The sequence below is a fragment of the Chrysoperla carnea genome, chromosome 1 (genome assembly GCF_905475395.1).
Source record: "Chrysoperla carnea chromosome 1, inChrCarn1.1, whole genome shotgun sequence".
NCBI lineage: Eukaryota > Metazoa > Arthropoda > Insecta > Neuroptera > Chrysopidae > Chrysoperla > Chrysoperla carnea.
The window spans coordinates 136061933-136088374 of NC_058337.1; the positions used below are offsets into that span (position 1 = coordinate 136061933).

Here is a 26442-nt window from a genome sequence, read left to right on the forward strand (position 1 = left end):
ACATACAATTATGTTCAAAAATAACTCGAATGAAAAGCCATACTGACGTAGGTACAACAAAACTTTTGAAGACTATTGGGAAAATCACTAATGATAGGTATCATAATAATAATAATAATAAAAGCCAACTTAGCCCACTGGCTGGGCAAAGGCCACATCTAACATCCGCCATTGGTTTCTATCTCTCGTTTTTGACGTTTTTTCCATGTAGTAGTACGGATAGTGCACCTGTCATCCAAAAGCCCATTTCCACTTCTTTTTAGATTCATAATTTGATAATTTTAACAAAAAAACATCCACTGAAGATTAAATTGGTGACAATTTCCCTATCCGTACAAAATGATTATTCAGAAAAAATTTATCTCAAAATTTATACTTAAATCAACCATTAATACTTCCTCGAAACTTTCTAGATATGAACAACCAGATGACTAATTATGATTAATTAATTATGGTAAATCGTTTTTTGTCGTGACAAAAAAAAGAAAATGTATTCTCGTTTCTTTAATACTTCAAATTTAAACTAATTTGCATAGTTTCAATAAACTTTGAAAAGTAAAAGTTTGTCATTCCATTCGACCATAGTCCAAGCAATAAAAGAAAAATTGTTGGTAAAACCACCTGAAATATAGAGTGAACAATTTTAATCTATCCTGACTAAAAGCTCCTTTTGTAATTAGCCAATAAAAAGTTGCAGAGTTTGATGGGTGGACATCATGTTCTGACATCAGATTGGACTTAGCTCTCCGGGTTTACTTTAATAGTCAATTTTGTTCCTAAAGGTAAGAAATAGAATAACACATTCAGTTAGAAAGTTTTTGAAAAAGAAAAATCCTTTATAGAGGACATTCATCCGTGTCCATGACTTTACCTGAACTTTAATGTTATTACCGCAGATGACCTTTATTATCCTAAATAAATTTTTCCTAAAAAATGTTCCTTTGCTGAGGTGTTTTCTTTCGATTAAATGCAATTATGACATAGATTTTCTCCGAAATCTAACGCTTTTCGAAAAAATGTTTTTTTATGAGGATCCTTTTACCTTTTAGAATATAAATTTACAATTAAAGCAACTCTGATGTCAGAAAATGACGTCCCCCTAGAAAATCTACAACTTTTGTTTAAGTTATTTTTTCATTGGTTAACTATAAAACGAACTATTTGCCATAACAGATTAAAATGGTCCATATTTGTAGATCACTGATCCCTTGCTTTGTTTATTTCCTATGTTTTCCAAGTTTGAAAAAGAAACGAAAATTAAGTGGGTGAAAATTCAATTCCTGAAGTTAATCACAAACTACAAGATATATTCATGTAAGAAGGACCTATTAATGAATCTTGGAAAATTTTCGTAATAAAAAAAACTTTTAACAAAAAGAAAACCGACTTCAAAAGAAAAACTTTTCCAAAACAAATTAAAATGCACTCAAAAGTAAAAAATATCGATAATATAATGTAGTTAAAATTATTGTTATTTTTGGAGTCGGTGTCAGCCAAGGAAACAACCCTGACAGAAGAGTTTGCTACATTAGCTTGGCTGACACCTACTAAAAAAATAACAATAATTTTAACTACATTATATTATCGTTATTTTTTTACTTTTGAGTGCATTTTAATTTGTTTTGGAAAAGTTTTTCTTTTAAAGTCGGTTTTCTTTTTGTTTTTTTTATTTTGTAATTTTTAGTGAACTTGAAGTGCACTAACTAATTTATCACTAAAAAAGAATCATCGAAATCGATTGACGTGATATTGAGTTATTCGTCCTCTTGTCGTGCATACTTAATGCAAATTTAAGACTTTTATGATTTTCTCATGGATACCGTTATCAGAACTAGACCAAAATGAAATGGGACCACACGGGAAGCACTAGCTTTCAACTAGATAAAAGAATTATCAAAATTGGTTCACCCAATCGAAAGTTCTGAGATAAGAAACATAAAAAAAAAATACAGTCGAATTGATAACCTCCTCCTTTTTTGTTTGAAGTCGGTTAATAAAACTCAAAACAATATAAAACATAGGTATATTGACTTTATTAAGAAAATATATTTATTTTTTTGTTTTTGTGTTTATATTTTAAAAATACAATTTTCAAGTAAAATTCATTAATAATTAATTTTCATAATTAATAAATATTATATAATTTAATTACTTATTTTACAAAATTTGTACGACATTTATAAAAGAAAAAAAAAATTATAAATTTCTTTTTTCGATCACTTCTCATTTCTCTGCAATTTATTTCCAAATTTGTTCACTCGTAAACTAGCACTTAAGAAATTTAATAATATTTAACATGTAAAAAGCTAAAGTGTACTTTAATTTAAAAAATTCAAATTTTTTGACCAATTGCTAAGCGAAATAATTTATTCATAATTAAAGTGCTTATAAGGAACATATTATACATCAAAGAATTTAATTCGAATTGTTTTTTATCGATGAAGTATTTTATCGATTTGTAAAAAATTGTATGAGTCTATATAATTTGTAAATAATTATATATATTAGCAAGTGCCCATTTATATAAAATTTATGCGTCGATACCCAATCATTGATACGAAATAAAATTTCATAAATTTTAGCTCCGATTATCCGACGATTTGAACTATATAATTTAAAAAAAGAATTCATTTGACTTTTTTCGGTTCGTCTTCATTGTCCGATGATAATTCTTCAATCATATTCTCGCCATTTTTCTCTTTCTCCTCCATTTCCGCTTGAATTTCTTTGGCCATATCACGATACTCTTTCGGTAAATTATTCATCATGGCTTCCATATCAGCACGTTGTTTTTTCAAAGTATTTGGTAACCAAAAACATGCTTGTATTAATTTTAATAAAAGCCATACGGCCGCAGCCAAGATTAAATAAGTTCCAGCCGTGTAAAACATTTTCCAAATATTTACGTGTACTTGTTGATATTTCATATTATTTTCGCTGCAACACATTTAAAATTGCATGGTTTTTGATTACCTTTTTTGATATATTTTCGAATTATCCTGGTAAATAAATTTGAATTATCCTTGCTGCCACGATGAACATCAATTTCTAACTGAACTGACAAAGGAATTTATTAATAAAAATAATCAATAATTTACGTAGTCCGATATATGTTTATACTTTATTGGAACACGTAATTGAAATGTGCATTAATATTAATGTAAGTAAACAGTTAATGTTTGTTTAAACTCAGGATATTAAGGTGGTATTGCAGGATACTTCGAAAAAAACATATCACAGAAAGATTTAGAAAACCTTTAGAAACGTATTAGGCACAAAACTTCAAATCGTTTGCTACAGTTATAGCAACCGAAAATATATTCTAACTAGTGGTGGATTTAGGCTTAGATTCGTGAAACCTGGGCCCAGGGCGGCGAAATTTAAAAAATCGGTCCCTGTATTCAGAGTGTCTTTTTTAAGTTGAAATACACTTGAAACTTGAAACAAGCATATTCATTCTTGACTCTAGGTTTTCAAACTCAATGAAAAGCTCGCTCTACTCCATAACTGGTACTCGATAGATGAATACCAAGTTGTGATTGATTAAAAGAGTAACATTTTCTGTTCGAAACATTTTACCGCAAACCATACAGTTTAGGCAAAAACGACTAAAAAGTTTTATCCAAAATTGTTATTTCGTGTAGTTGCTTCTGCGAAATTTAGGCAAATAATAATAAGATTAAAACAAATCTATTGACGAAAGAATCATCAAAATCGGTCCACGCGTTTGGTCTCTAGTGTGCCACATAGGAACAAACATACAAAACACTCATATATAGACTGATAAACACATCAGCACTCCTTTACGTCTCGCAGCCGAGTAAAAATATTTTTTTAGTGACAAGCTTTTATTATTATAAAAAGTAGAAAATAATTTTTCTCATAAGTCACTCATACATAACCATTTGTAAAAGCTAGATGCGCTCAATTTAAAATATCCATAATGATTCAAAGCGCCTCATGGAAAAAAGGAATTAAAAGGAATAAAAATTTGTGTATCGATTAGAAAATTTTAGTTTATTTATTACAATTATAAAAGACCATGGATGGACTTAACATTATACCTACTTATAAAAAAACTACAAAATTCTAAATCTACCTACTTTTGAACTTTTGAAGGAACGTGCAACATTAAAATGGAAAAATTTATGTGTTAGTAGCCTTTATTGGAATAATATTTACAATTTCATATAAAAAACAAGTGAAAAAAACAATTGACTGAGTTAATTGTTGAAATACCCTGTATAGACAGTGTCGATTATCAGCGTTTGCATTATTTTTCACTAGCTGACCCGGCGAACTTTGTTCCGCCTTAATGGCAATAAATAAGCAGTTTTTTTTTTTTTAATTGGAAAAAATACAAAAAAAAAATAAAAAAATACATTAATTATTCATAATTATTTCTGTATTTTAGTACATAGGTTGCTCTTCATTTAAGTACCTTGTGATACACGACATTTTTTGTTTTATTAACAGGCGCAAAAACAAACAACGCAGATGGTCTTCCGACCCGTGAACATGCCACGTATAATTGACCATGGGAAAAACATGAATGTTCTAGATTTAAACCACAAACTTTTAAGGATTGGCCATTGTTTAAGGATAAGGATTGGCCAATAAGTTCATCATAGATGGCACCACCGCCGAAATAGATGTTAGTTCGATAACTTTACCATAGATTGCGCCCCCATCGAAATAAATGTTAGTTCAATATGTTTACCATAGATGGCACCACCATCGAAATTAATGTTAGTTCAATAAGTTCACCATAGATGGCGCCACCATCGAAATAAATGTTAGTTCAATATGTTTACTATAGATGGCACCACCACCGAAACTCAGTTATCAAGTCCCACGGGAATGCTGTCGAACGGGAATTCCTATGTCCTTCTCCTGGCTCTAAACTACCTTCCTGCCAATTTTCAGCTACATCGGTTCAGCCGTTCTTTAGTTATAAGTAGTGTAACTAACACGACTTTGTTTTATATATATAGATAAATCTGATAAGTTAAAAATACTATATTTACCTCAACAAAGAAGCTTCGAATACGTTACGAATAAAAAAAATTCAAAAAAAGACAAATTTCTAATTTAAAATAAAAAAAAAAAAATACAAATAAAGACAAATTTCTAATTTAAAAAAAAAAAAAAAAAACCGATTGGTTAGATCTTAGATCAAAAGTATATTTGTTTTAATGGAATTGAATCACATTGACTCACGTTATTATATTCGTTGTGTGCGTATAGTCATGGTAGGGATAATAAAATCGATGCCAGCGCTTTAAGTGAAAAATTTTGGAGATAAAGGAGGCTGTTATGACTAATTTGCAATTCTTTACATGTTAATGATATAGAAACTGTCAAATTAAAATGATTGAAAAACACTAATTAATTAAACTTAATGCATTAAAAATTGTGAAAATAAGAAATCAAATTGTACAAATATTATTTTTCAAATGTAAATTATCATAATTATTTATTTAAATTTGTGAAACAAGAATATTAAATTTTCAATGTAAGTTTTCAATGCAATCCATACAATTCTATATGCATCCATACAATTCTATAATTAAAGTAGTGTATCGTCGTCATGGAAACGAAATTCACGCACGAAGCGAATACATAAGGTAATAAGTTTAAAATATTGTATATTTGTTTTTACGTTATGCAAGTAAAGACAGATTGTCACTTTACTACACTAACAAAAGTTGTTTATTTTTTTGTAAGGAACATTTTTTAGATTTAAACTTTTATTCTATCTCTAACGGTTTACAAGATGGGTCCTATGGACTCATGACCCAATTGACCCATGTTGCTCATTTACGAACTGGACCTCAGCTTCATTTCAGCTTGATATCTCTTTTCGTTTTTGAGTAATCGTGTCCACAGACGGACGGACGGACGGACAACCGGAAATGGATTAATTAGGTGATTTTATGAACACCTATACCAATATTTTTTTTGTAGCATCATTGCATCAATATTTTTAGGCGTTACAAACTTGGGACTGAACTTAACCTTTTATATATTTCATATATGTATACAGGGTATAAAAAGTCTAAACTCTCTTTTACAATATCAAAAAGAAACTTAATCAAAACTACTCCAAATCCTATTAAATTCCTGTTGAAATTGTTGAATTAAATCTGTTTGCGTTGTAAAAATAGCATTATCCCAATTTCCAGCAACAGCTTGCATAGTTAAATTCAAAGATCCAGTCATTAAAACCCCATTTTCTGTGTTCGCATCAAGTAAACAAAATTTATGATGCATTAAACAATTTGTAGCTTTCTTAAATCGAACTTGTATACCTGAAATATAATAAAAATATGAAGTATATAGATAACAATCAACTGAGTTAATTATTTAAGTATCCTGCTTATGCTTGGATATTAATGTTTAAAATATTCACGCTTAGAGATATAATATCATGTAATGAGTAAGTACTAATTTGGGGTTAAAATTGAGAGTTTATGAAAAAAAATGTTTCAAACAAAAGTTGTTTCTTTTTTTTTTGAAAGTACACATTTTGGGAGGTATTTTAAATATTTTTCTTTCTATTATGATATAAAACATAGGACCAATGGACAATCGACATTAATGATGTTGCTGACAATCATACTCTTAGAAAACGTTAATCAAATTTCAGATCGCTATCTCTTTACGTTTTTAAGTTATTGCGTTAACAGGCAGAAAGATAAAAATTGACTATTAGATGGTTATATAAACTGAAAACTAAATTTAAAATACTCCCGATTTATAACATAAAATGTAGAGTATAACAATGCTTTTATTAACATAAAAGCTTTTATTTTAAATAATTAATGCTAATAGCGCATGTGTTAAAACAAAACAAACGAAAATCGAAGCATGACGCCATCTTGTATAAAAGAATAATACTACATGTGAACTTACCATGTGATTGAAACACCTCCATTTTAGATCCAGATGAATGTGACATTTCAAAATCAGTTATAATACGAATTTTAATACCACGTAAATGAGCATCCAATACAGTTTGTGCAATTTCTTCACTTGTAAAAAGATACATACAAAGATCTAAAGTATATTTTGTATTATTTATGTAATTTTTTATTATATGGAAATTATGACAATAACAATGTAAATTATTACATTGTAGTTCCCTGTCGTGTGTACGCCAATACGTGTTATTTGCAGCCGAAAAAAATAAAACTTGATGTTTTCGACACTTTTTTGGGTAAAACTTTTTAAAGATACGATAACTAATTTCAGTTATTATTACACCACCTATTACTACATATAAAATTTTTTTATTTGTTCGTAAACTATTAAAAACATTCATTTCTACGCTAAGGTTGTATCCACACTACGCATGTGATGGAAAAGGTTGGTTGAAACTTGAAATAATGCAAACGAATCAAATTGTTTCCCTTAATATCAAAAGTTATCCAATGCTGGGTATTATGCGAGAAATTCTTCAGGTTGGATTCATTTGATTAAAAAACAATTAACACTAATTGATGATATTTTCTTTAATTTTTAAATAAAAAAGGGACATAATGCCGTAATGAAATCGAAAAAAATAAATACCTACCTATATCAAGCATAAATAAAACTGAATTCCTTGAAAAGTCGTAAAAATTTGATAATATATAATTTTTATGTCCCTCTATTATTAAAAATACTTAAATACCCAACGATCTAACAGAATCCAACAAATCCCATAAAATCGATATATTAGTCTCACAATTGAAATGCACAAAATAAGACTTGAATAAAATGAAATTTCTACGATTTGTATTTCCCTGCCCGTGGAATTTTATTGATAAAGGTAATTTGAAATGAATATTGAGGTTTTAGCCGTAGAATTTAGGTGAAATGAAGATTTTCATTTATATACTTTATTTTTTCTACCATGCTCAAAGATTAATTACCGAAAAAGAAATATAAACATTATAGATGCAAACTTAATTGTAATTAATTTGAAGGGGTGAAATAGGAAAAATACCTCTAAAACTACCTTTCTATTCACGCTAGAATGTTGGAGGTTTTTTTCCATTCGACGCGTACTGTAGTCAAATTAACAGAAAATTTTTAAGATATACGTCGCAACACTCTAAGAATGGGGAAAACAACGCCAAAACTATCTTTTCCTTCTGTATCTGTTGAAACATGCGATTTTTTGTTTTCGACGATAAATTTTATTTAACTTATGGTAAAAATCGTAAACTTAAAAAATTTTCTCCGCAAACTATCACCCCCTCCCGGAAATCTCAATTAATTTGGTTTTTTTTTATTTTACGTCATAGACTTAATATCCAAAGGATGTAAGTAAAATTGGTGTTAGGGGGCAGTCTAAGCGTTAACAAATGAATTAAAGGATAGCATGTGGATGATGATTTTCTATAAAGTTGACATTTTCTGTATTGCGAGTGATGTATGGAGGGGGATAAGTGAGGAGAAGGTACTAAACGAATCATTTAGTGAATTAACTGAAATAAATCATTATCGCGGCGAAACCACGGGAAAAAAGCTAGACGATATATATATTTCTGGAAAATGCACCAAAATAAATAACAATTTTCAACATAGAAAGAAAATAATTTATTTAAAGAAAAATAATTGTATAAATTAAATATTTGTGGTCCCATCACTGACTAGCATTATAACTTATTATATCGTTTAACGAAAGAAAATTAAACAAAGAATGAAAACAAAATTGCTTAGCATAAATAAAGAATTATTTTACTGATAGCTCTGAAAACTAAGTAGCCTAAGAGTTGATAATAAGATTTCTGTCTCGTTTTTTTTAACATGTTTCGAAGATGAAAACTAGTCTATTTCTGCCAAATGAGATGTTAAAAGAAACGAATAATAGAAAAATGATGACGTTTTTCGATTAGATGCACCATGTTATCAGCTCTTCGGCTATCATAGAAAAAAAAACGTACGATTATTTATAAATTATTTCATATAATAAATTGCACATACAAATATTTTTGAACCAAAATTTTGAATACTTTTTTTATTATTTATTTGCATAAAAAGTTTTCGGACATTGAAGTAGAAAAAACATGATTATTTTTAACATTTAAAGTGAAAGATATTTTGTTTGAATTATAAATATTCCGTGATTAAAAAGACAACAGCGCTAATTAATTAACATCTTAATTAACAATATATTAACTCTGAATCGCATTTGTTTTAAATTTAATATTTACAAAAAGAAAAATGATAATTGGTTTGAGTATTTATATTTATTTATTTATTTATAGGAATTAAGGAATACTAGCCAAACAGTCTCGTATTTGTGTCCAAGCTTGTAAGCCCTGAAAAAAAAAGTTTATTAATTAAAATATGAAGTCGAGTTTCCTCAATATTTGGGTACACTTCAGATATGAATAAAATGACCAAATAAATACCTTTTTCGCAGTTTTTAATTGTAATAACGAATAGCCAAGCATAGTTTCTTTTAAATCTAAAGCTTTTTGCTCTTGAAATCTATCCATATCGAATAAAGCTTTTTCTAAAAATTCCCTAGAAAAGTAAATTTTATTCATTAATTTTAAAAAACTTTAAACTTCAGGGCCGCGCTTATCACGCGATGGGCGGAGGTTTAAAGTTCTTACATAGACTTTCGAAATATTTAAAATTTTAATCATTTCGTTTTCGATTAATATCAACTTTCGAATGAACAATTTTTGAGTTAAATGTAAACAAAGCAGCTAAATCTGCAATTTTGAGTGTATTTTACATACATGCAGCTATTTCCGGAATAGGGAATATTCATGTATTTTTTTTAAATATTTTTAATTCATTGTTTACACCGTTATAACAAAGTAAAAAATATAAATACTGCTTAAAAATGTTGTATTTAAGTGTAAAAAATATTTAAAATACATTATAATTTTGAGATATTTAAACGCAGTTTTTTTAGCGCTCTCTGTTGATGACGTATAAGTACGTGATCTGTCAATTTTTGACAGTTCAATGCATAATTTACACTTTAAAAAAATGAATTTACAACATAGAATTTACACTCGTTATTATTAAGTTTTGTAATAAAAAGCCGTAGAACAGTATAATTTAATTAAATACCATATAAAATGTAAGTAATTAATATCATACAGTATGTCAAAAAATTTGACAAGCGTGTACTATGATGCCACGCCCGTATAAAAATTTGAATTTCCATTTTAGAAATTTTTAAATGCCCTCACTGAATTTGTACTTTTATTAATTAATTTTAAGTAGTTAAAAATATATTAATTACTAAATTAATGGTTTAGTTGAAATGTCCAGTAATTAAAGTTACGGAAGAAAAATATTTGAACCAAATTTAAATTTCATGAATATTCCCTATTGCTACGAAGCAAAATTCACTTTCATAGGATATTAATTAACTAAAATTAAAAATAAGATTCTTACATCAAATTTTCTTTGGCAATTTTCGCATCAGATTCACCCTCTTTAATTTTTTGATCCAGCACACTAACACGATGTTCTCGTACTTCTTCCGTATCAACAGTACCAAACAAACGTGACATAATACCCGATTTACCCTGGACGGCACGACGTTTCTCAATATTCTTATTATTAACCGCATCTTCGGTTGATTCTAATTCTAATTGTAAAATCTCCTGTTTTTTACAAACATTCTGCAACGATGTCGCAAAAAATAAGTACTCTTTTAATTGATCCGCAAATAATTCTTCATCTTCCAACGCTGCATCGATACTCGATGCAAACGTATCTAAATAATGACCAGCTCTTTGCAAGCCATCACCCATTTCTTTTTCGACAGCACTCCATTCGCTAAAGACTCGACCATAATTAGCATGTAACTTATATACACTATATTGCTTTTCTACAACTTTTGCACGACTTCTTAATAAATTACTTAAATTCGATTGGAGATCAATGGAATAATTTTTAATGGATTCAAAACGTGGATCGGGACGCTTTAATCGTACAGCTACACTTAATGATTTTAATTTCGATTCGGCTACTTGAAGATAACTTGATTCCTTAATCATTTCCTTCCATCGATCATCTTGTTGCAAGAACTCCATAAAATGCTTATCGTGTCCAAGTATTTGATGACTAGCTATACGTAATAAAAAATTTTCTAATCCAGCTCGACGTCGATCTACGAAATCTGGATCAAATGTATCGGTTGATACTTTTTGCCAACCATACAAAACACGTTTTTCAGGTAACGGTGGTAATACTATATATGGATATGTTACTTCTAAGTATGCTCGAAGTTGTTCGAATTCGGTGTATCTTCGCCATACTGTACTTAATTTATTCAATGCTCCATTCCATTCAGGATCTGTAACTCTAAAAATATACTTTATTAGTATTTAGTAGCAATGAGGTTGGCTCTTAGCAATGAAAAATTAAAGTGGCGGAGTTAGCTGGAGGTGACATGATTAGCATGTCGAATAAATTGTGGTTTTTGGTAGACATTTCAAGTTATATCTCAAAAACTGTTCGTTCAATAAGTAAATCGATTAAATTTTAAAAATCTAAAAAAAAAGGTTTGTCTCAACCTTTTCAAAATTTCTTAAATTTCGCCTAAAATCGAATCAAGAAAAGCATATTTATGTGGTAACATCTTAAAAGTTACTCATTCAATCGTCGAAGAAACTAGATTTTCATAATTTTTGGGTCAAAATTAGCCTAAATACTGAGTTTTACCAAGATTGGAAACTAAAAGTTTTTTGGAGTTTTTGGAATTTTTTTAAGGGTATCCCTTAAAAAAAATCGAAAAAATTACAAAATTATTTTTGTTTCAGATTTTGATAAAATTGGATATTCAGGGTAATTTTGAACCAATGAATAAAAAAAAATGGTTTCTTCAGCGATTGAAGAAGTAGCTTCTTAGATATCACGCAAAATGACAAATAAACCGAATTCGCAAAATTTGTTTAAGTTTACCATTTCAGTCACAAAAAACCGGATGAAAATAAATTCATAAGAACAGCAAAACTTTAATAAGAGGCTAACTGCCACTCGTCAAATTCGTAACTCTGTAGATCTGCCCCAATAAAAGAAAAAAACAAAACAAATCAAAATTCTGTAAAAAAGATGTAGAAATGTTCGAATCACACTGCTGTAAAAATTTAAAATACTGACGTTTTTCCGGGAACATTTAAAATTTTAATTCAACAAACATTTCCCAGACTAGTTTGGAGAATCATATTTCAAAATTCTATGCTAATTCCTGATTTTTCAGTATAATTTATTCTATTTTTTATAATTCCCGTTTTAATAAAGCCTCCGTCATGAGTTTAGAAACAAAATGCATAAATTATAATTGATCTAATTTTATGCTTCATGCAAGTAAAAAACTATGGAGAAACCATCTTTATTTTTTCGACACCAATAAAACTAAAAATAAGCTATCTACATATTTTAAATTTGAATTGATATGATCCTGCGATATTAAAAATTCGATAACTTTATGAGAACTACCTAATCTTAACTGTTAGAAAGATGAATATTGAATTTGATGCATAATAATTATAACGCAAGCATGAATCCGATGCAACAAACACCCAAACACAGTGAAATAAATCAATTTTCAGTAACGAAAAAGCAAGTTTGAATTTTTACTCAATTACAATCCATAACGACTTACTTCTATTGTGTCTAGGAAATATAAAAACTAAGACTGATTAAAAAAAATACTTACCTATCTTGGTACATTTTACAAAATACGATATAAGAAATTTTATTTTACTGAGTAATAAAATAAAAACTGTTGAGGCATTCTCATAAAAAAATGATAAGAAAAATAAATTGTTAGCTTAAGGATTAGAATACATTATCAGTATTAAAAGTGTTAATTAAGTTAAATAAAAGACATACTTAGTTTCTATAAGATAGACAGTAAAAAAATCGCGTATATTCAACGTTCCATTCGCTCGTTTCTCAGCTTCAGCAACACAAATTTCCATATGATTTAATATAATATCCTAAAAAAAAAACCGATTATCTTAATTATCCATCATAAATTCCATTTATTGAATTCTTCTTACATTATTTAACTCTTCATCCGTATTATGTGAGTTCTCATCTTCGACACCGCTTTCTTTTTCCATAATTTAAATTTTTATAATAAATGAGATAAATTTTGATAATTTTTTGACAACTTAACCTTTACATGAGGAAAAAAACATTAAAATCACCTCGACCGTTATTGATAACACCGTCAACGTTAACACCTAATACCGTTATCGTAAATTAGTTCTTATCTTATTCTGCAGGTGTTTTTTTTGCCAGAATCGAGTAAAGCTGTACAAATTTTATTCGAATGGGTGGAGAAAAGCTCATTCCTATTTACAGTTCAAAAGTTTTCCGTTAGATGTCCGGTTTTTTTTGTAATATTGGCTTGGATCTTTGCTGAATAAGTATATGTTATTTTTTAACATTCGTGTAAGTAACATTGCCTAAACAGCTTATAAAAGGTACCCCTGGCCCAATAATGAATTGCTTTTTCTGACGAACAGAAGAAAGATGATATTATAAGGATTTTAGAATAAGTGTCAAAATGATATTGCAGCTGTTCTGGACTAATTATATGAAAGTTGTACTAGTACTAAGGATCTAATAAAGAAAATCGTCCAATACTATCATTAAGTTAGTCCCAAATTAGTGTTTCTCGTTTTTCTAATTCATTTTTTTACGAGATAACTTTGTTCGTTGGCAAAATAAGCTTTTAAAAATTGGATTGGATTGGACTGAAATTGATGCTGCTTTATTATGTTTTTTATTCATTATGTACAACTTTCAATAGATGTCCCTATTCTCCATAGGCTGTCACTGGGTTTGCAACTACACTTCATAAATGTATATAAAATTGCCTATACAATGAATACTTGTACGTAATAAAGAGCAATTATTATCTCGTTTGGATTCGGAGCGGACACGATTATAAGAAGATTGAGCAGAAACATTTATTATAGAGTTATGTTTGTTTTATAATTTTAGTTTGTAGTTGATTTTGTGTTCTTAATTAATTAATTAATCAAGGAATTTATATTAAAAATAGTTTTGTCATAGAATACACGTGGTTATATTCCCAATACCTAGAATCACTATTGATTTTCGAAATAAACTTCCACTGTTTTTTTGTAAATTTGTGTATTAATTTTGTTTTTTTTTTAATCGTCGTAGAATATTTTATTTGGAATGAACAAAAACAGTTTGGTGAATTTGCTGTTCTTACAAGCATCTTGTCAAGAGGTGGGTAAGTTTTTAAATAAGCAATATGTAAAAGATATGTGTGTAATCCCAACCCAACATATTCACTAATCCACATTGCTTTAGTGGTTAGGGGTTTCTTGTTATACCGGTATTGTAAAAAAAACCACAGTAATTATGAATAATTTTCAATTAAACTTCATTTACTTAATCAATCACTGAACAAATTCAGAAAACTTAGTTTTTTTTATGGTTATAACGTCCTTGACTTCACAAAAAAAAACTATTATGATATTGAAATTCATTTTTTCCATGTAGGTATACTATGTAATTCCAGTGGCGTATCACTAATCCTTTTTGAATAGTAATTAATATTTTTTGAACACTATATTGATTAAACTTGGATTAATTAAAACACCTTTGCGTGTTTATTTAAAAAAAAATTAAAATTTACATACATGTTAATCAAAGATTAGAACCTGTTGAACTAACTTGTAAAAAAAGTAAACAGTTTTGTTTGTCCCAATAAAAAGTTTTATTTTTAGTATTCGTGAATTTTTTATGAGTTTAGATCAATACTAAAAATAAAAAATAAATGTTTTTAAAGAATTGTGCCGTTTTATAAAGTTGTTACGAATATTGAAAAGTTGCCCAAAAAAATTTGATTTTGTTTTTATTATCGAAAATAAATATTATTCTTGTAACTTATCTATTAAAAACTGATTATTTTTTCATAATTACAAGTGCTATTTTGTTATTTATCTATTTACATTTGTAATATAAGATTACTTCAAAAACAATATTTAAAATACCTATATAGTTTTTAAAATAGGGTAAATGTCCCAATAGAGTGATAATACTTCACAATAAGTATAGAGATATTATTTTTACACTGTAAAATCTGATTTTATTGTTTAGCTGACAAAATTGCGGCTCTTCCGGCACCACAATCGAGTTCTAAAACTGAAAATTTAGAAATAATTTGCGAAAACTCTCTTAAAAAATGCCCTATTATAAAGTCACGGAGTGCTAAAGGGAGTAAACCCACGAAACTGTTGTTCTTTAGATCCGTAGAATCGATTTTTGATGGTTCCCGTTCGCTTGGTCGTTTTACTCTCTTTAAGTGTCCATTTAATAGATCAGTTACCCTTCTTTTAAAGTATTATTATATTTCTTAAATTTCTTGGAAATTGATATTAATTTAATTCTTTATTAAATATCTTAATGTTGTCACAATACAGAAATATTTCTTGTTTCTTAATTCTAGAATTTTCTACTCAATTAATTAAATTATTACATCATATTAATCAGTTGATTAAACTTTATCATTTCAAATACCGGATTTAAATAATATTGCAATTATAATTGTTATTTTATCAGTTGTGTTGTACTAATTTGTCCTTAATAAAAAAATTATTGCAGTTTATTTGCAATTATGTACTGATTACTTTTATCGAAAGGTCAATATTAGTCAACTAAAATGTTGAAAGCTTATTAGTCTTCAAAATTTGAATAGCAAATCTTTTTAGTTATTCTGAAGTGCATTCAATTATCTTTTTTTATACTTGACTTTTCATGGCCAAAATAACAAGTTTTTTTCCAAAATAAATTTTGAGTGGATATTCTCACAGTGTGGTCACAATCCAGGAATTATAAGTCAATGTGATTGACCGGGAATTATCGAAATCAGAAAAATCAAAGAAGTGTCAAAAAATCTTGGAGACTTTTTTTCGTGCTTTAACTTTGTAAAACATAACCTATACATAATTTTATATACATTTATTTTTTAATGCATTAGTTAATTAAAAGTAGTTTGATTACGTGATTATTGAATGAGGTTTGAGAGTGAAAATATTAGAAGAAATAATCTAATAATTGAATTCCTTTTAACTAATTTCACCATATTTCTATCACAAGTTTTTTTAATTTACTGAGTATGACATATATCAACCACGAAGGTACGCGAATAGGCCCGAAAATTTCCGAAGTTAATATTTTTCGCTTACACCTTTACTCTCGTGGTGAGAGAAATCCTCACCTTTTTTAAAGGACTTTCAAGAAATATATTTTTAAAAAACTGTAGATAAGTTGAAAATATCGGAAAAATTCATAATTCGAAAATAAAAAAAATTATATGAAGATAGAAAATGATTCAAATACATTTACATTTGAAAAACTATTTTACTTTCTTTCTTGGGCTTGAAATGCAATTTATGTATTGCTACGTCTCGTCGTGCATACATAATAAATAAATACTAAATATAAGAAGCACGAAAATCATGGATAATAAATAATGCTCTACTTGACAGTTTTTCCATGCCACTTGGTCATAACCTACATTAGAAGTTGTAACAGATACGACTAGATACGCACGGCATGCAATTTTATTTTTCAGTAGTAGTTTCAGTCATGTCACATAATATTTTTTAATGAATTTTTATGAGATATATGCAAATTTTTTGATAATAAATTAATTATGTATTATTTAATTTAAAAATAAAGACAAAAACTTTAATTTGTTCTGTCGTTTATTATCGATTTTAGGTATTACAAAAAAAACTCGTTGAGAAAACATCAATACAATTGAAACTCGTTCAAAGTTTTTAAATTTATTATATAGACTAGAGTATTTAATTGTTTCCTGGTAACGATTTTAGATTAACTATTAGATTAGGTGGTTTTTATAGAGCCCATAAAAAGTGTTTACTTCTAATTTCGTCTTCCTCTTAGACATAGGAAGAGAAAGACAAATTGTAGGCGTGTAAGAGAGAAGTATAAGAGAGATGGTAGCTATACGCGCCTACTTTATTTGGCCTCTCTCTACTTCGATCAATCGTTTGGCGGCGACTTTGTAGCTCATTTGTATTATCTCTATAGAGTTTGTCGTCAAGTTCAGCAAATTGGGTATGGTATCTATGGTTTTTTAAGAACTATACCCAATCGTTGACTTATGATTAGGCTGTATATGGCCGAATTAATTTTTATTGACTTAACTCTCCCTTGAACAACTTTTATTTATTTAATAATTTGTTATTTCTTCTCAACGAAAACCGATCAAACCGTTTTCAGTCACAACAGCAGCTACGAAAATTACGACAAATGGTTTTTATATTCGAGAAATATTGCAACTTAAATTCAAATAACTTGAATTAGTACTAAGAATCTCATTTTAGTATCAATCAAATCGCTCGAAGCCTAAGTACCTATATGGCGTTGAATATATCCCATCAATCTCTTTAACATAAGACCGTCAAGTAAAACGTGAATATTTTTTGGGGAGATATTTTTATATTAAGGACACATTGAACATTCAATTAAATTATATATTGATTTATATATAGTTAATAAAAGGTACCTTAACTATGTGATAAAATTTTTATTGAATTTAGTCGTTAGGTACTAGTAAGGTAAATTTTATTTTTTTAGTTAATTCTAAGTTGGTGCCACTGTATATTATGCACAAAATGAATGATATTATACCAACCTTGACTCAAAGAGTAATTTTAAACGTTAGGCTGTTTATTTATGTAATGAATAGAATATCTCTAGTAGTTGTAAAATACAAACATTGTATAAAGTGTCACTCCCTTAATCAGTTTCTAGCGCAAAAATTGAGTCTTCAGATCGAATACCATATAAAAACCAATCTCAAAAAGTTTCTAATTTTGAAAATGATTGAATAGGGAATATCGATGATTGTTTTTGCTTTATAGTACAAGAGACGGTATAAGGTCGCACTTCAACTATCTCATCTGGTCATATGGGTGAAGATCGACCTTATGCCGTCTCTTACACCAATAATAAAAGCTCATTGTTGTGAAAAAACAGCAGAGACATGTTATTTTTCGAATAACTATAAAAAGAACTAAGGTAAAATCCATCAAAAATTTGTTTGTATCTCTTTCTAACAAAACAGAATTTAGCATGGAGTTCTTATGGCGAACATAGTATATGACGTCAAAAACTATGCTCGATCTCTCTGTCTAATATCTGTTTAATTAGTAATTTAAAATGCTTATAACATCCGTATTTCTTGGCCGATTTTAATTTTAATTTCATTTATTGTCATCTCTTTTACGGTTTTTTCGTATTTAACCAAGAAATGGGAAAAAATTCATGAATATTCCGTATTATGAGTGGCGTCAGAGTCCTGACCCATTTTTCAAGCTAGGGATGACTAGGACCCGAAAATCCGAGTCTGAAAAGTATGATTTTCTATGGAAACAGACTAGTAAATTTTTTTGAAGGAGGTGCACCCTATACTCACGTGATATGTAATTGTTAAGTAGTATTTACGTTAGATTCATTACGATTAAAATGTTTACCGGGGTGTCATTAAAATAATGAATGCATTTATTTTCTCTAAACAGCTCATAAAGCTTGTTTAACATAGAACACTATCTATTTTTTCCTGAACACATTTTCTAAAACCGACTTTACTCCAGTCCAATTTATTGAGTTGCTCAGTTGCTCCGGTAAATGAATTTTCACGTTGATTTTTGATGTGATAGATCTTAGACTATTTGTTGTTTTAAAACAAATTGCAAAAAAATCAATAAAGCGAATATTTGCCTAGAAATTTCTGTTATCAATTTAGTAATTAATACTTGTAAATTCTTTGACATTTTTAATAAAGTATTCCGTACCAAAAAACAATCATAGGTAATGTAGATTCAAGTTAGATATCCAACTTCCAAGTTTTATTAACTACATTATTTTTTTTCTTGGAATTTATAATAAGTTGCTCAGTAAGCAACTCTCAAATTCAGTACACGACTAGAAGAAAGACTTAATTTCGCCAAATAACGCGGACCTAAGTTTGAGACTATCGGATAATTAGAATGTGTATTTCACGGAAGTTGTTTGTGGTGGAATTTCTGTCCTCTTTGACAGTCATGTGGTCATACATTTTTAATCAATTTCTCTTGAATAAGTTGTTTTTTTGTGAGCAAAAAGAGACCTCTATTAAGGCATTACCTTGTAGACAGTGTCGACATCAATCTGTGGACTGTGTGCGAGACCTTCCATAACCTCTAAACATGACTTTCGTGATACAAAAGAAAAGTCGTAAAAAAATTTTCTTCCTTCACTTGAAAATTTACCCGTGTGGAATTCCGCAACCGTGACTACCCGGTATCCGTGGCTAAAAATAACAACTTTCGTAGAAAAGTGGATGAAAAACATGTTAGAACATGTTTTAAAAATAGTTTAATTGTTAAATATCTTTACAGTTGCTGTTACCTCTTAATGGATTTCAGTATTAGGAGAACATCTATAAAACGGTTACATTCGAATTATGTTTGCCTAATACACTTATTATTTAAACTCATTTAAATTTAATTTTTTCGTTAAAATTATGTTTTGCCTGTTTTTTTCTAAGCTGTAAATTTTTAGACCGTGAGTCCATTTTACGCCAGAAATAAACATGATAAGCTTGAAAATGAAGGGTAATTCATGGAACTTGAAAAAGGAATAAGTAAGAAAAGGTATGGCTGACAAGCTGTCAACCACTACAAAGATGGATGATTTATTTTTGCAGTTGTATCTATGGCATCAATAAACATAAGCGCGAAATTTAAACTTATTCGATCTGGACAAGTATTTGGAAGTAGACCATCTTAAGCGTAGGTACCTTATGAATTTTTTCTAATTATCCGTTCAAGCTCGAGGCTACCTTAGCGCGTCAAAAAACCGACACTGCTTGCAGATGATCTTACTAACAATAGCCAAACAGAAGTATACAGCATCAACTAAATATTTACCATTGAACCATTTGCATGATTGTCAAGGCCTAGCTAGAACATTTAAAACCGTTCATATTTTATCACTGTAATAAAATAGTAAATCATTTATTTAGAAGTACGTGTGCTGTAGCCGTGTTCAATATTTCATATGAATACTAACCCTTGAAATGAATGCACATTAAACAAACAATACTTTACGTAAAAACCTTTTAAAAAACGATTATTAAATATTGGAAGTTAAAAATTTAATTAGGATATAATTCATTTATCATTATTAGAAAATTTATTTTCAATTTAGTGTAGTTTGTATATAAAATTAAATAATCCATAATAAATATATTTTCATGTAATACATGTGTATATAAAATATAATTATCCTTGAATCAATTTATACTTCATATAATTGAAAATTATATTTTTAAATCTGTTTACATGCGACTTTACAGAAAAAAATATATAAATTTGTATTAAAATTTTAATTCTTGTGTGAGAAGAGCAACTGTTTGTGATGATTTTCATTTCATTCGTCAACGAAAATTTATTAGAATAAAACGTGAAATACAAAAATTTTGTTGTGTGGTGTTTTTAAATTAAAAAAAAGTTTTATTTTTGTGTGATATGAGTGACATTGTTGACCTCTGGGAATAAAAAAAGTTTGTCTTTCCTGGGATTCCAGTTTTTAATTGTTAATTTCGAAGAAATTTTATATTGTTTAAATTAATTTAATGGAGGTATTTATTTAAAAGTTTTTTTTTTCTGTGTGGTTTTGATAAAAAAAAATTCTGTGAAAATATAAAAAAAAAAATTTTTAATTTTTAATTTATGGAGATATTTTGATTTGTTGTATTAATGAGTTTAATTGTATAAAATATCTTAGCTAGTAATTGTGGAAACGAAGCAAGTTCGAAAATTTGAACCATTTGACAGATTTGAATACGATTTTCTGCATTAGATTTGCCAGGAAATTTTATGATCTAAATTGATTTATTAGAAATTAAAAATAATATGCAATTTGCACAAATAATATGCATTTTATATTAACCGTAAATATATTAAATTCACAATTTGGTTAATAGTAATCAAAATGATTCCAAACTTGTTACTCGGGGATTTTTGGGGGTCGCTGAACAAGAATATCGCGACAGAATTTGTTTCCGAGATACCCGGTGCCAAAGGTACCTCGAATACGTTGGGTAACCCGCGCACCAGGTACCTGATGCCCGATGCTATCGCGATATTCGTATTCAACGACCCCAAAAACCCTCAAGTAACAAGTTTAACAAGGTAAAACCCCCCGAGTAACAAGGTAGGCATAAGTCTCAGATTTATTTAGCTTTTTTTCTGAATATTATTTCAATAAAAAGAATATATTTTATCATAAATTTAAGATAGTCTCGTATATCCGAATGGCAGCAGGCCCTAGACTATGCCGCATAGTTGCACAAGCAACAATGAAATGATACTGCCGACATCTGCCCGTGTCTTTCGTAGTTTGCAAGCTCTATTATAAAACTATATAATGTCTTGTAAATGCATTCTCTTTAATAATTCAAACATATGTTTGAGATATATTTTTAAATACTACCATGTTTAAGGCGGTTGGCGCGAACTAGACATATTTTATAAATCGTTAATGTTTTTAAGGTATGTTATTGAATGCGTCCAGGTAGCAATAATAATTATTGCTCACGTAACTTTCCACTAATTATAATTAGTGGAAAGATAGTACTGGTAGTTATTGCATAGAATTGACTCCGCAAAAATGTTAAATAAGTCAATTATAAAGTTAAGAAATGAATCTTATTAGGAAATAGTTTGTACAACTTCGTCTTCGTTTGTACAAAGTGTCGAAAGTGAAGTTTTTCTGATAAGTTGTCATACATTAAAATGATCAAGAGTGCGAGAATACACGATCTGATAAGGCGGGATAAGCAGATACGAATGCATGACTTTCACAACTCACTAGGCAACCTTCTTTTGGACACGAACCTTTCGTGGATTTTTTGTAATAAACCGTTCCGAAAGTTATTTGGATACAAATTTTTCTTTATGTCATGAACGAAGTTTGGTGATATTTTATTACTCGAAAAATTTCTACATTCAAACGATTCTCAATGTAATTATGATTCTATTATCTACTTCACCAACAACCTTAAGAAAATCGTAAAATTTAAAAATAATTGGCTTTATAATATTTATAGTCCATTGACTTTTGTAAGGGATTAATTAACAATAAAATTTTCCACGGTTGATTTTGATAACCGAGAAATATTTTTGTTGTTGATAATATTAATTTATCAAAATATTATTTTTATCAATATTTTCTTTCGTCAATTAATAAGGTCAATGGAAAATTAGTTAAAAATACATGCAAAGTGTCTCGATGTTTAACAAAGTAGTTTAATATTTCTTCCAACGAGGCATTTTTGGGAAAAATGATCCGAGTAAAATTATTCTGCTTCTGAGGGGGCATCATATGATGAACTTGACCTTGACTCCGACGTTCAATGAGGCATTTTTGGAAAAAAATGTTCGGAGTAAAATTATTCTACTTCTGAGGGGGCATCATATGATGAACTTGACCTTGACTCCGACGTTCAAGATCAATTTATATTAATAACTGATAAGAGATGGAGAATTAAAGTTTTAAAAATTTTTTTGGAAAATGGAATAGATTCAGTAGAAATTGGATGCTCTAGGTTGATCGGACATTAAGGTAATATATCGGGTGTTAGAAATGTTCCTAAAAAAGAATCTTCTTTGAATTTTGCTTTATCTATAATAAGTCCTTGACTTTGAAGGTGTTTAATTTTCAAGCTGCATTTCATCGAAATTGAAGTTGCTTTCACCTCTCTGAATACCAGCAAAATTTCCTCGGATAAATTTTTCCAAGAACGCTTCGTTTAAGTACTTGGTTGCTTTGTTTAAAGTTACACACCGTGTATTTTCATATTAAATTTCTAATAATACAAGTGAAAACAAACAATTGACTGAGTTAATTGTTGAAATACCATGCATAGCCAGTGTTGATTTCTTTATCACATTACACATACAAACGTGACGCATACGTAACTGATAATCAAGTATAGTACATATGTAAATGACTTTATAGGTTTCTGCATTACCGACCGACATTTAGTGTATAGTTTGTACACATATTATAAAATTTCCGCCTAATTGGCGCCCTCACGGGTAAACAGTGATGTTTACGAAAAAATGTTTCAAACAAAAGTTTTTTAATTTTTGATAAGGAACATTTTTTACATTTAAACTTTTGTTCTATCTCTAACGGTTTATAAGATGAGTCCTACGGACCTAAGACCCAATTGACCTATGATGCTCATTTACGAACTTGACCTCACTTTTTACGTCCTGAGTACGCTGTATTTCAGCTCGATATCTTTTTTCGTTTTTGAGTTATCGTGTCCACAGACGGACGGACGGACGGACAACCGGAAATGGACTAATTAGGTGATTCTATGAACACCTATGACAAAATTTTTTTCCTAGCATCATTATTTTTAAGCGTTACAAACTTGGGACTAAACTTAATATACTATGTATATTTCATATATACATGGTATAAAAATAACTATGCAAAATAATATCTAATGATCGTTATTACAGTGCAATTATATTAATTAAAATGACGTTGGTAAACATAATTTAATTTTCATTAGCTTAATAACATCGAAAGCTTTCTTGTTAATGGTCGTCCGGGTTAATTTTATGTACTTTATAAATTACTCCGAGAAAGTAACTTGACAGATTATAAAAATAGTCCGATATAACTATAACAAGTCGAGGAGGCTATAACTGTTAGAGATAAATCAATTACTTTCTGATTAATTAAATTATTGTAGGTATTCCTTGATATTTTCTTGTTATATATTGGGAAAATCATGAATGAGGTCAAGCAATCCATGAAACAGTCTTAAGAAGGCCTAATCTAAAAATTAACTATCATCTATTGATAACTGAGAGTGGCAATTCGCCAACTGGCGATAATAATTCGTACTAATTAAAATCAGAGGAAGGTCCTAATTCTGTAGATAAACCTGGCGAGAAAAATTTGTACTATTAAACAGGAAGTGGGCCGCTTTTTCAGTTGTTCTAATTTAGACCACTTGATTACTTACCATTTATCAATAGAAGGTCTATGGAATGACTAGGCCTCTAAAAGAGTAGGCTTCTTTTGGAATGGGAAAAAGCACTGACTTTGCGTGATGGTTACGCTAAAAAATGTAGACTAAATGCTAGAAAATTTAATCCGAATTCAGCATGCATGATGGAACAGTAGTATCGCTGTTGAACTCCCATTGTGCGTGTGGTTTTTTGTGCCGTTTTCATGCCAAAAATGGTACGATTTTCGAAATACGTGAAATAATTCGTATATACTGATGTCAGATTCGGATTTAGCGACGAAAATTACCCACTATTTTGAAATTTTAAGCCAAAATAAGCTTTGGGCTACATATGCTCCCCGCCGGAGCCCTATGCTCCCCTTTGACTAGGTTAATTTGGTTGAATGTTTCTTGGAGTCCTATAAACACGTTACAAAAGTTTCATTAAAATCGGTAGTGTTTCCCAACTTTTCCGACTTATTCACTGTATTATAAAAGCTTTACTCGCCCGGTAAATAATTTGGTGAGTCAGGTAGCATACTAAAAGTGTTAAATCTTAATTAGGGTTTTTTTACTACGTTCCGGTCTTAAAAATTTTACAATCGCTAATGAAAGTAAAAATTTTTACTTTTAGTTTTATTACTACATAATATCCATATAAAGCTGACGTAGAGCCAAACTTCCTTTCACTGATATGGCGTCAAAATGTTCTCACATGATAAAATTTGTTGCCAAAAATTGAGAATTTATAACATAAACAACATTGTATATTGAGATTTTTATGACGAAAATTTAACGCATGCTATTTTATTCCCACCTACGTTTGACTTGTTTGATCTAAAATGACCCTTAATAACATTTATAGATTATTTTTGTTTAGTTTTTAATATTGCATCGGCCGTGAATATATATCGGTACTTGAAATGTTTTTATTGCGATAATAATAATTATTATAATCGATCACTTAAAAATAGATAAGATTAATTCTGATACTACTCTAAGTTTATTAAAAAATTAATTTGAATTTGAGTTCTTTGTTTTTCAGCAAAACTGTGAATTAGTTTTAGAATTTTTTAGCCAAATAATTATTTTAGTAAAAATTAAATCAAAGTCGATCTAAAAATGAAAAATGGACTAAGATTTCCCGATCTAGATAAATACAAGCAGAAAATTGTGGAGAGACAAAGAAATCATGTATCCAATAGGGATGTTGACTAAATTTTTATGATGGGTAGAAAAGTGAAATTCACTTTTGAAAATCTTTAGTAGGGTGCAACATATGAAGGAAAAGAAGATATAGTTTAGTGGCGTTATTTCACGTTATCACTGTAGAGATAACAGATAGAACTTTGTTTTGCTAAAAGAAGATAGGCAACAGTTTTTGAATGCTTGTAACTTCTTCTTTTTTTAATCAATTTTTATTTCACTTTCAAATGCTATGAAGTCTAGTTTTACTTTTTTATGGAGAACGGGACAAATTCGACGTCAGGAAACTGTCGTATAGTAACACCAGTGCCATAGACTGTGCGGTCGCTTTTTCTCTTTCTAAAGAATGATTTGAATTGCATGTGGGTATTGTTATTGGCAGGTAGCATAGTAGGTGGAGGGGACAGCTGAATCCACCGTAGCGCTGTCATCTTTGCAATAAATCATGAATTTTATTTAAAATATGACTTTCAATTGTTAACATGTAAATGGTATAGTAAATGTCAAATGGAAATTATTGAAAAATAATAAAGCTTATTGCATTAGAAATTATAGAATATGAGACGAAATTGCATAAATAATAAAGTAGTTTATGGTTGCCATGGAAACAATCTGAAATAAAACTCATGCACTGGGCCAATAATAGTTTCTATAGCGGGAAGTAATCCCGTAAATAATAATGTACGTCTGTTATTATTAATACTCGTGTGGCAATGGCCGGTTTTACTAGGTTTTATTTGGGGCGCCCTGTTACACAATATAGCGTGGTGATGTTTGCAGTCGGCATGCCGGATAAAAAATATGGCTCATTTAAAAAACTCACTCAATATTTATATATTTCATCTCAATAATAATGAGAGAAAATAATATTATCTCATTCACATAAGTGATGTATGCAAATGAGTTATACAAACATGTTATTCAAACTTTTTAACTGGATATACACATACTTAAAAAAAGTGTATGTTTTCCGTACGTACGTCATTTGATTTTACAATTATATAATAATATCAACGATAAATTGTTTTTTTTTACTTTTTTATCCAACGATAAATTACTTATATTTTTTCACCGTTTAAAAAAATATATTTTTCGTTACAATTTGGTATGATGAAATTGGATCTATTCATAAGATGTATACATTCTATTAAAAAATTTAAGGTAGTTTTTCCGTA

General features: G+C 29.0%; 4 protein-coding genes across 7 annotated transcripts in view; 1 reads left to right on the forward strand and 3 right to left on the reverse strand.

The window, feature by feature from the left end:
• Window positions 1-2352: 2352 nt before the first annotated feature.
• On the reverse strand, window positions 2353-3034 carry LOC123305233. The gene has a single exon (XM_044886931.1). It carries the CDS (start codon window positions 2946-2948, stop codon window positions 2628-2630), a length of 321 nt encoding a protein of 106 aa, XP_044742866.1. The 5' UTR covers window positions 2949-3034; the 3' UTR covers window positions 2353-2627.
• Window positions 3035-6062: 3028 nt separating this feature from the next.
• LOC123295338 (mitochondrial cardiolipin hydrolase-like) lies at window positions 6063-8646 on the reverse strand. The gene is made up of 3 exons (XM_044876654.1): window positions 8641-8646; window positions 6916-7210; window positions 6063-6311 (listed from the first exon to the last, which is right to left on the reverse strand). The coding sequence occupies exons 1-3, from the start codon at window positions 8644-8646 to the stop codon at window positions 6091-6093; spliced, it is 522 nt and encodes a 173-aa protein (XP_044732589.1). The 3' UTR covers window positions 6063-6090.
• A 350-nt stretch (window positions 8647-8996) lies between these two features.
• On the reverse strand, window positions 8997-13330 carry LOC123305149 (sorting nexin-4-like). The gene is made up of 5 exons (XM_044886814.1): window positions 13029-13330; window positions 12859-12965; window positions 10411-11325; window positions 9405-9519; window positions 8997-9311 (listed from the first exon to the last, which is right to left on the reverse strand). Exons 1-5 carry the CDS (start codon window positions 13089-13091, stop codon window positions 9261-9263), a joined length of 1251 nt encoding a protein of 416 aa, XP_044742749.1. The 5' UTR covers window positions 13092-13330; the 3' UTR covers window positions 8997-9260.
• A 531-nt stretch (window positions 13331-13861) lies between these two features.
• LOC123290444 (calcium-binding mitochondrial carrier protein Aralar1) overlaps window positions 13862-26442 on the forward strand; it is a 30966-nt gene continuing 18385 nt past the window's right edge. The window contains exons 1-2 of one of the 4 annotated variants that reach the window (XM_044870619.1): window positions 13862-13956; window positions 14167-14235. In XM_044870619.1, the coding sequence (XP_044726554.1) occupies window positions 14182-14235 (54 nt within the window). In that variant the 5' untranslated portion in view covers window positions 13862-13956; window positions 14167-14181. Of the gene's footprint in view, window positions 13957-14038; window positions 14236-20524; window positions 20669-26442 lie in introns of those variants that run through there. The other 3 variants (XM_044870618.1, XM_044870621.1, XM_044870623.1) reach the window with 3 other exon arrangements.

Excerpts from the sequence above, each read along its gene's own strand:
- LOC123305233 (XM_044886931.1), bottom strand. The coding sequence starts at position 2,948 with ATGTGTTGCAGCGAAAATAATATGAAATATCAACAAGTACACGTAAAT.
- LOC123295338 (XM_044876654.1), bottom strand. Across the intron at positions 6,312-6,915 it reads GGAGGTGTTTCAATCACATG|GTATACAAGTTCGATTTAAG; the intron begins GTAAGTTCACAT and ends ATTATATTTCAG.
- LOC123305149 (XM_044886814.1), bottom strand. The coding sequence starts at position 13,091 with ATGGAAAAAGAAAGCGGTGTCGAAGATGAGAACTCACATAATACGGAT. Across the intron at positions 11,326-12,858 it reads GTCTATCTTATAGAAACTAA|AGTTACAGATCCTGAATGGA; the intron begins GTATGTCTTTTA and ends GTATATTTTTAG. Across the intron at positions 9,312-9,404 it reads AATTAAAAACTGCGAAAAAG|GGCTTACAAGCTTGGACACA; the intron begins GTATTTATTTGG and ends TTTTTTTTTCAG.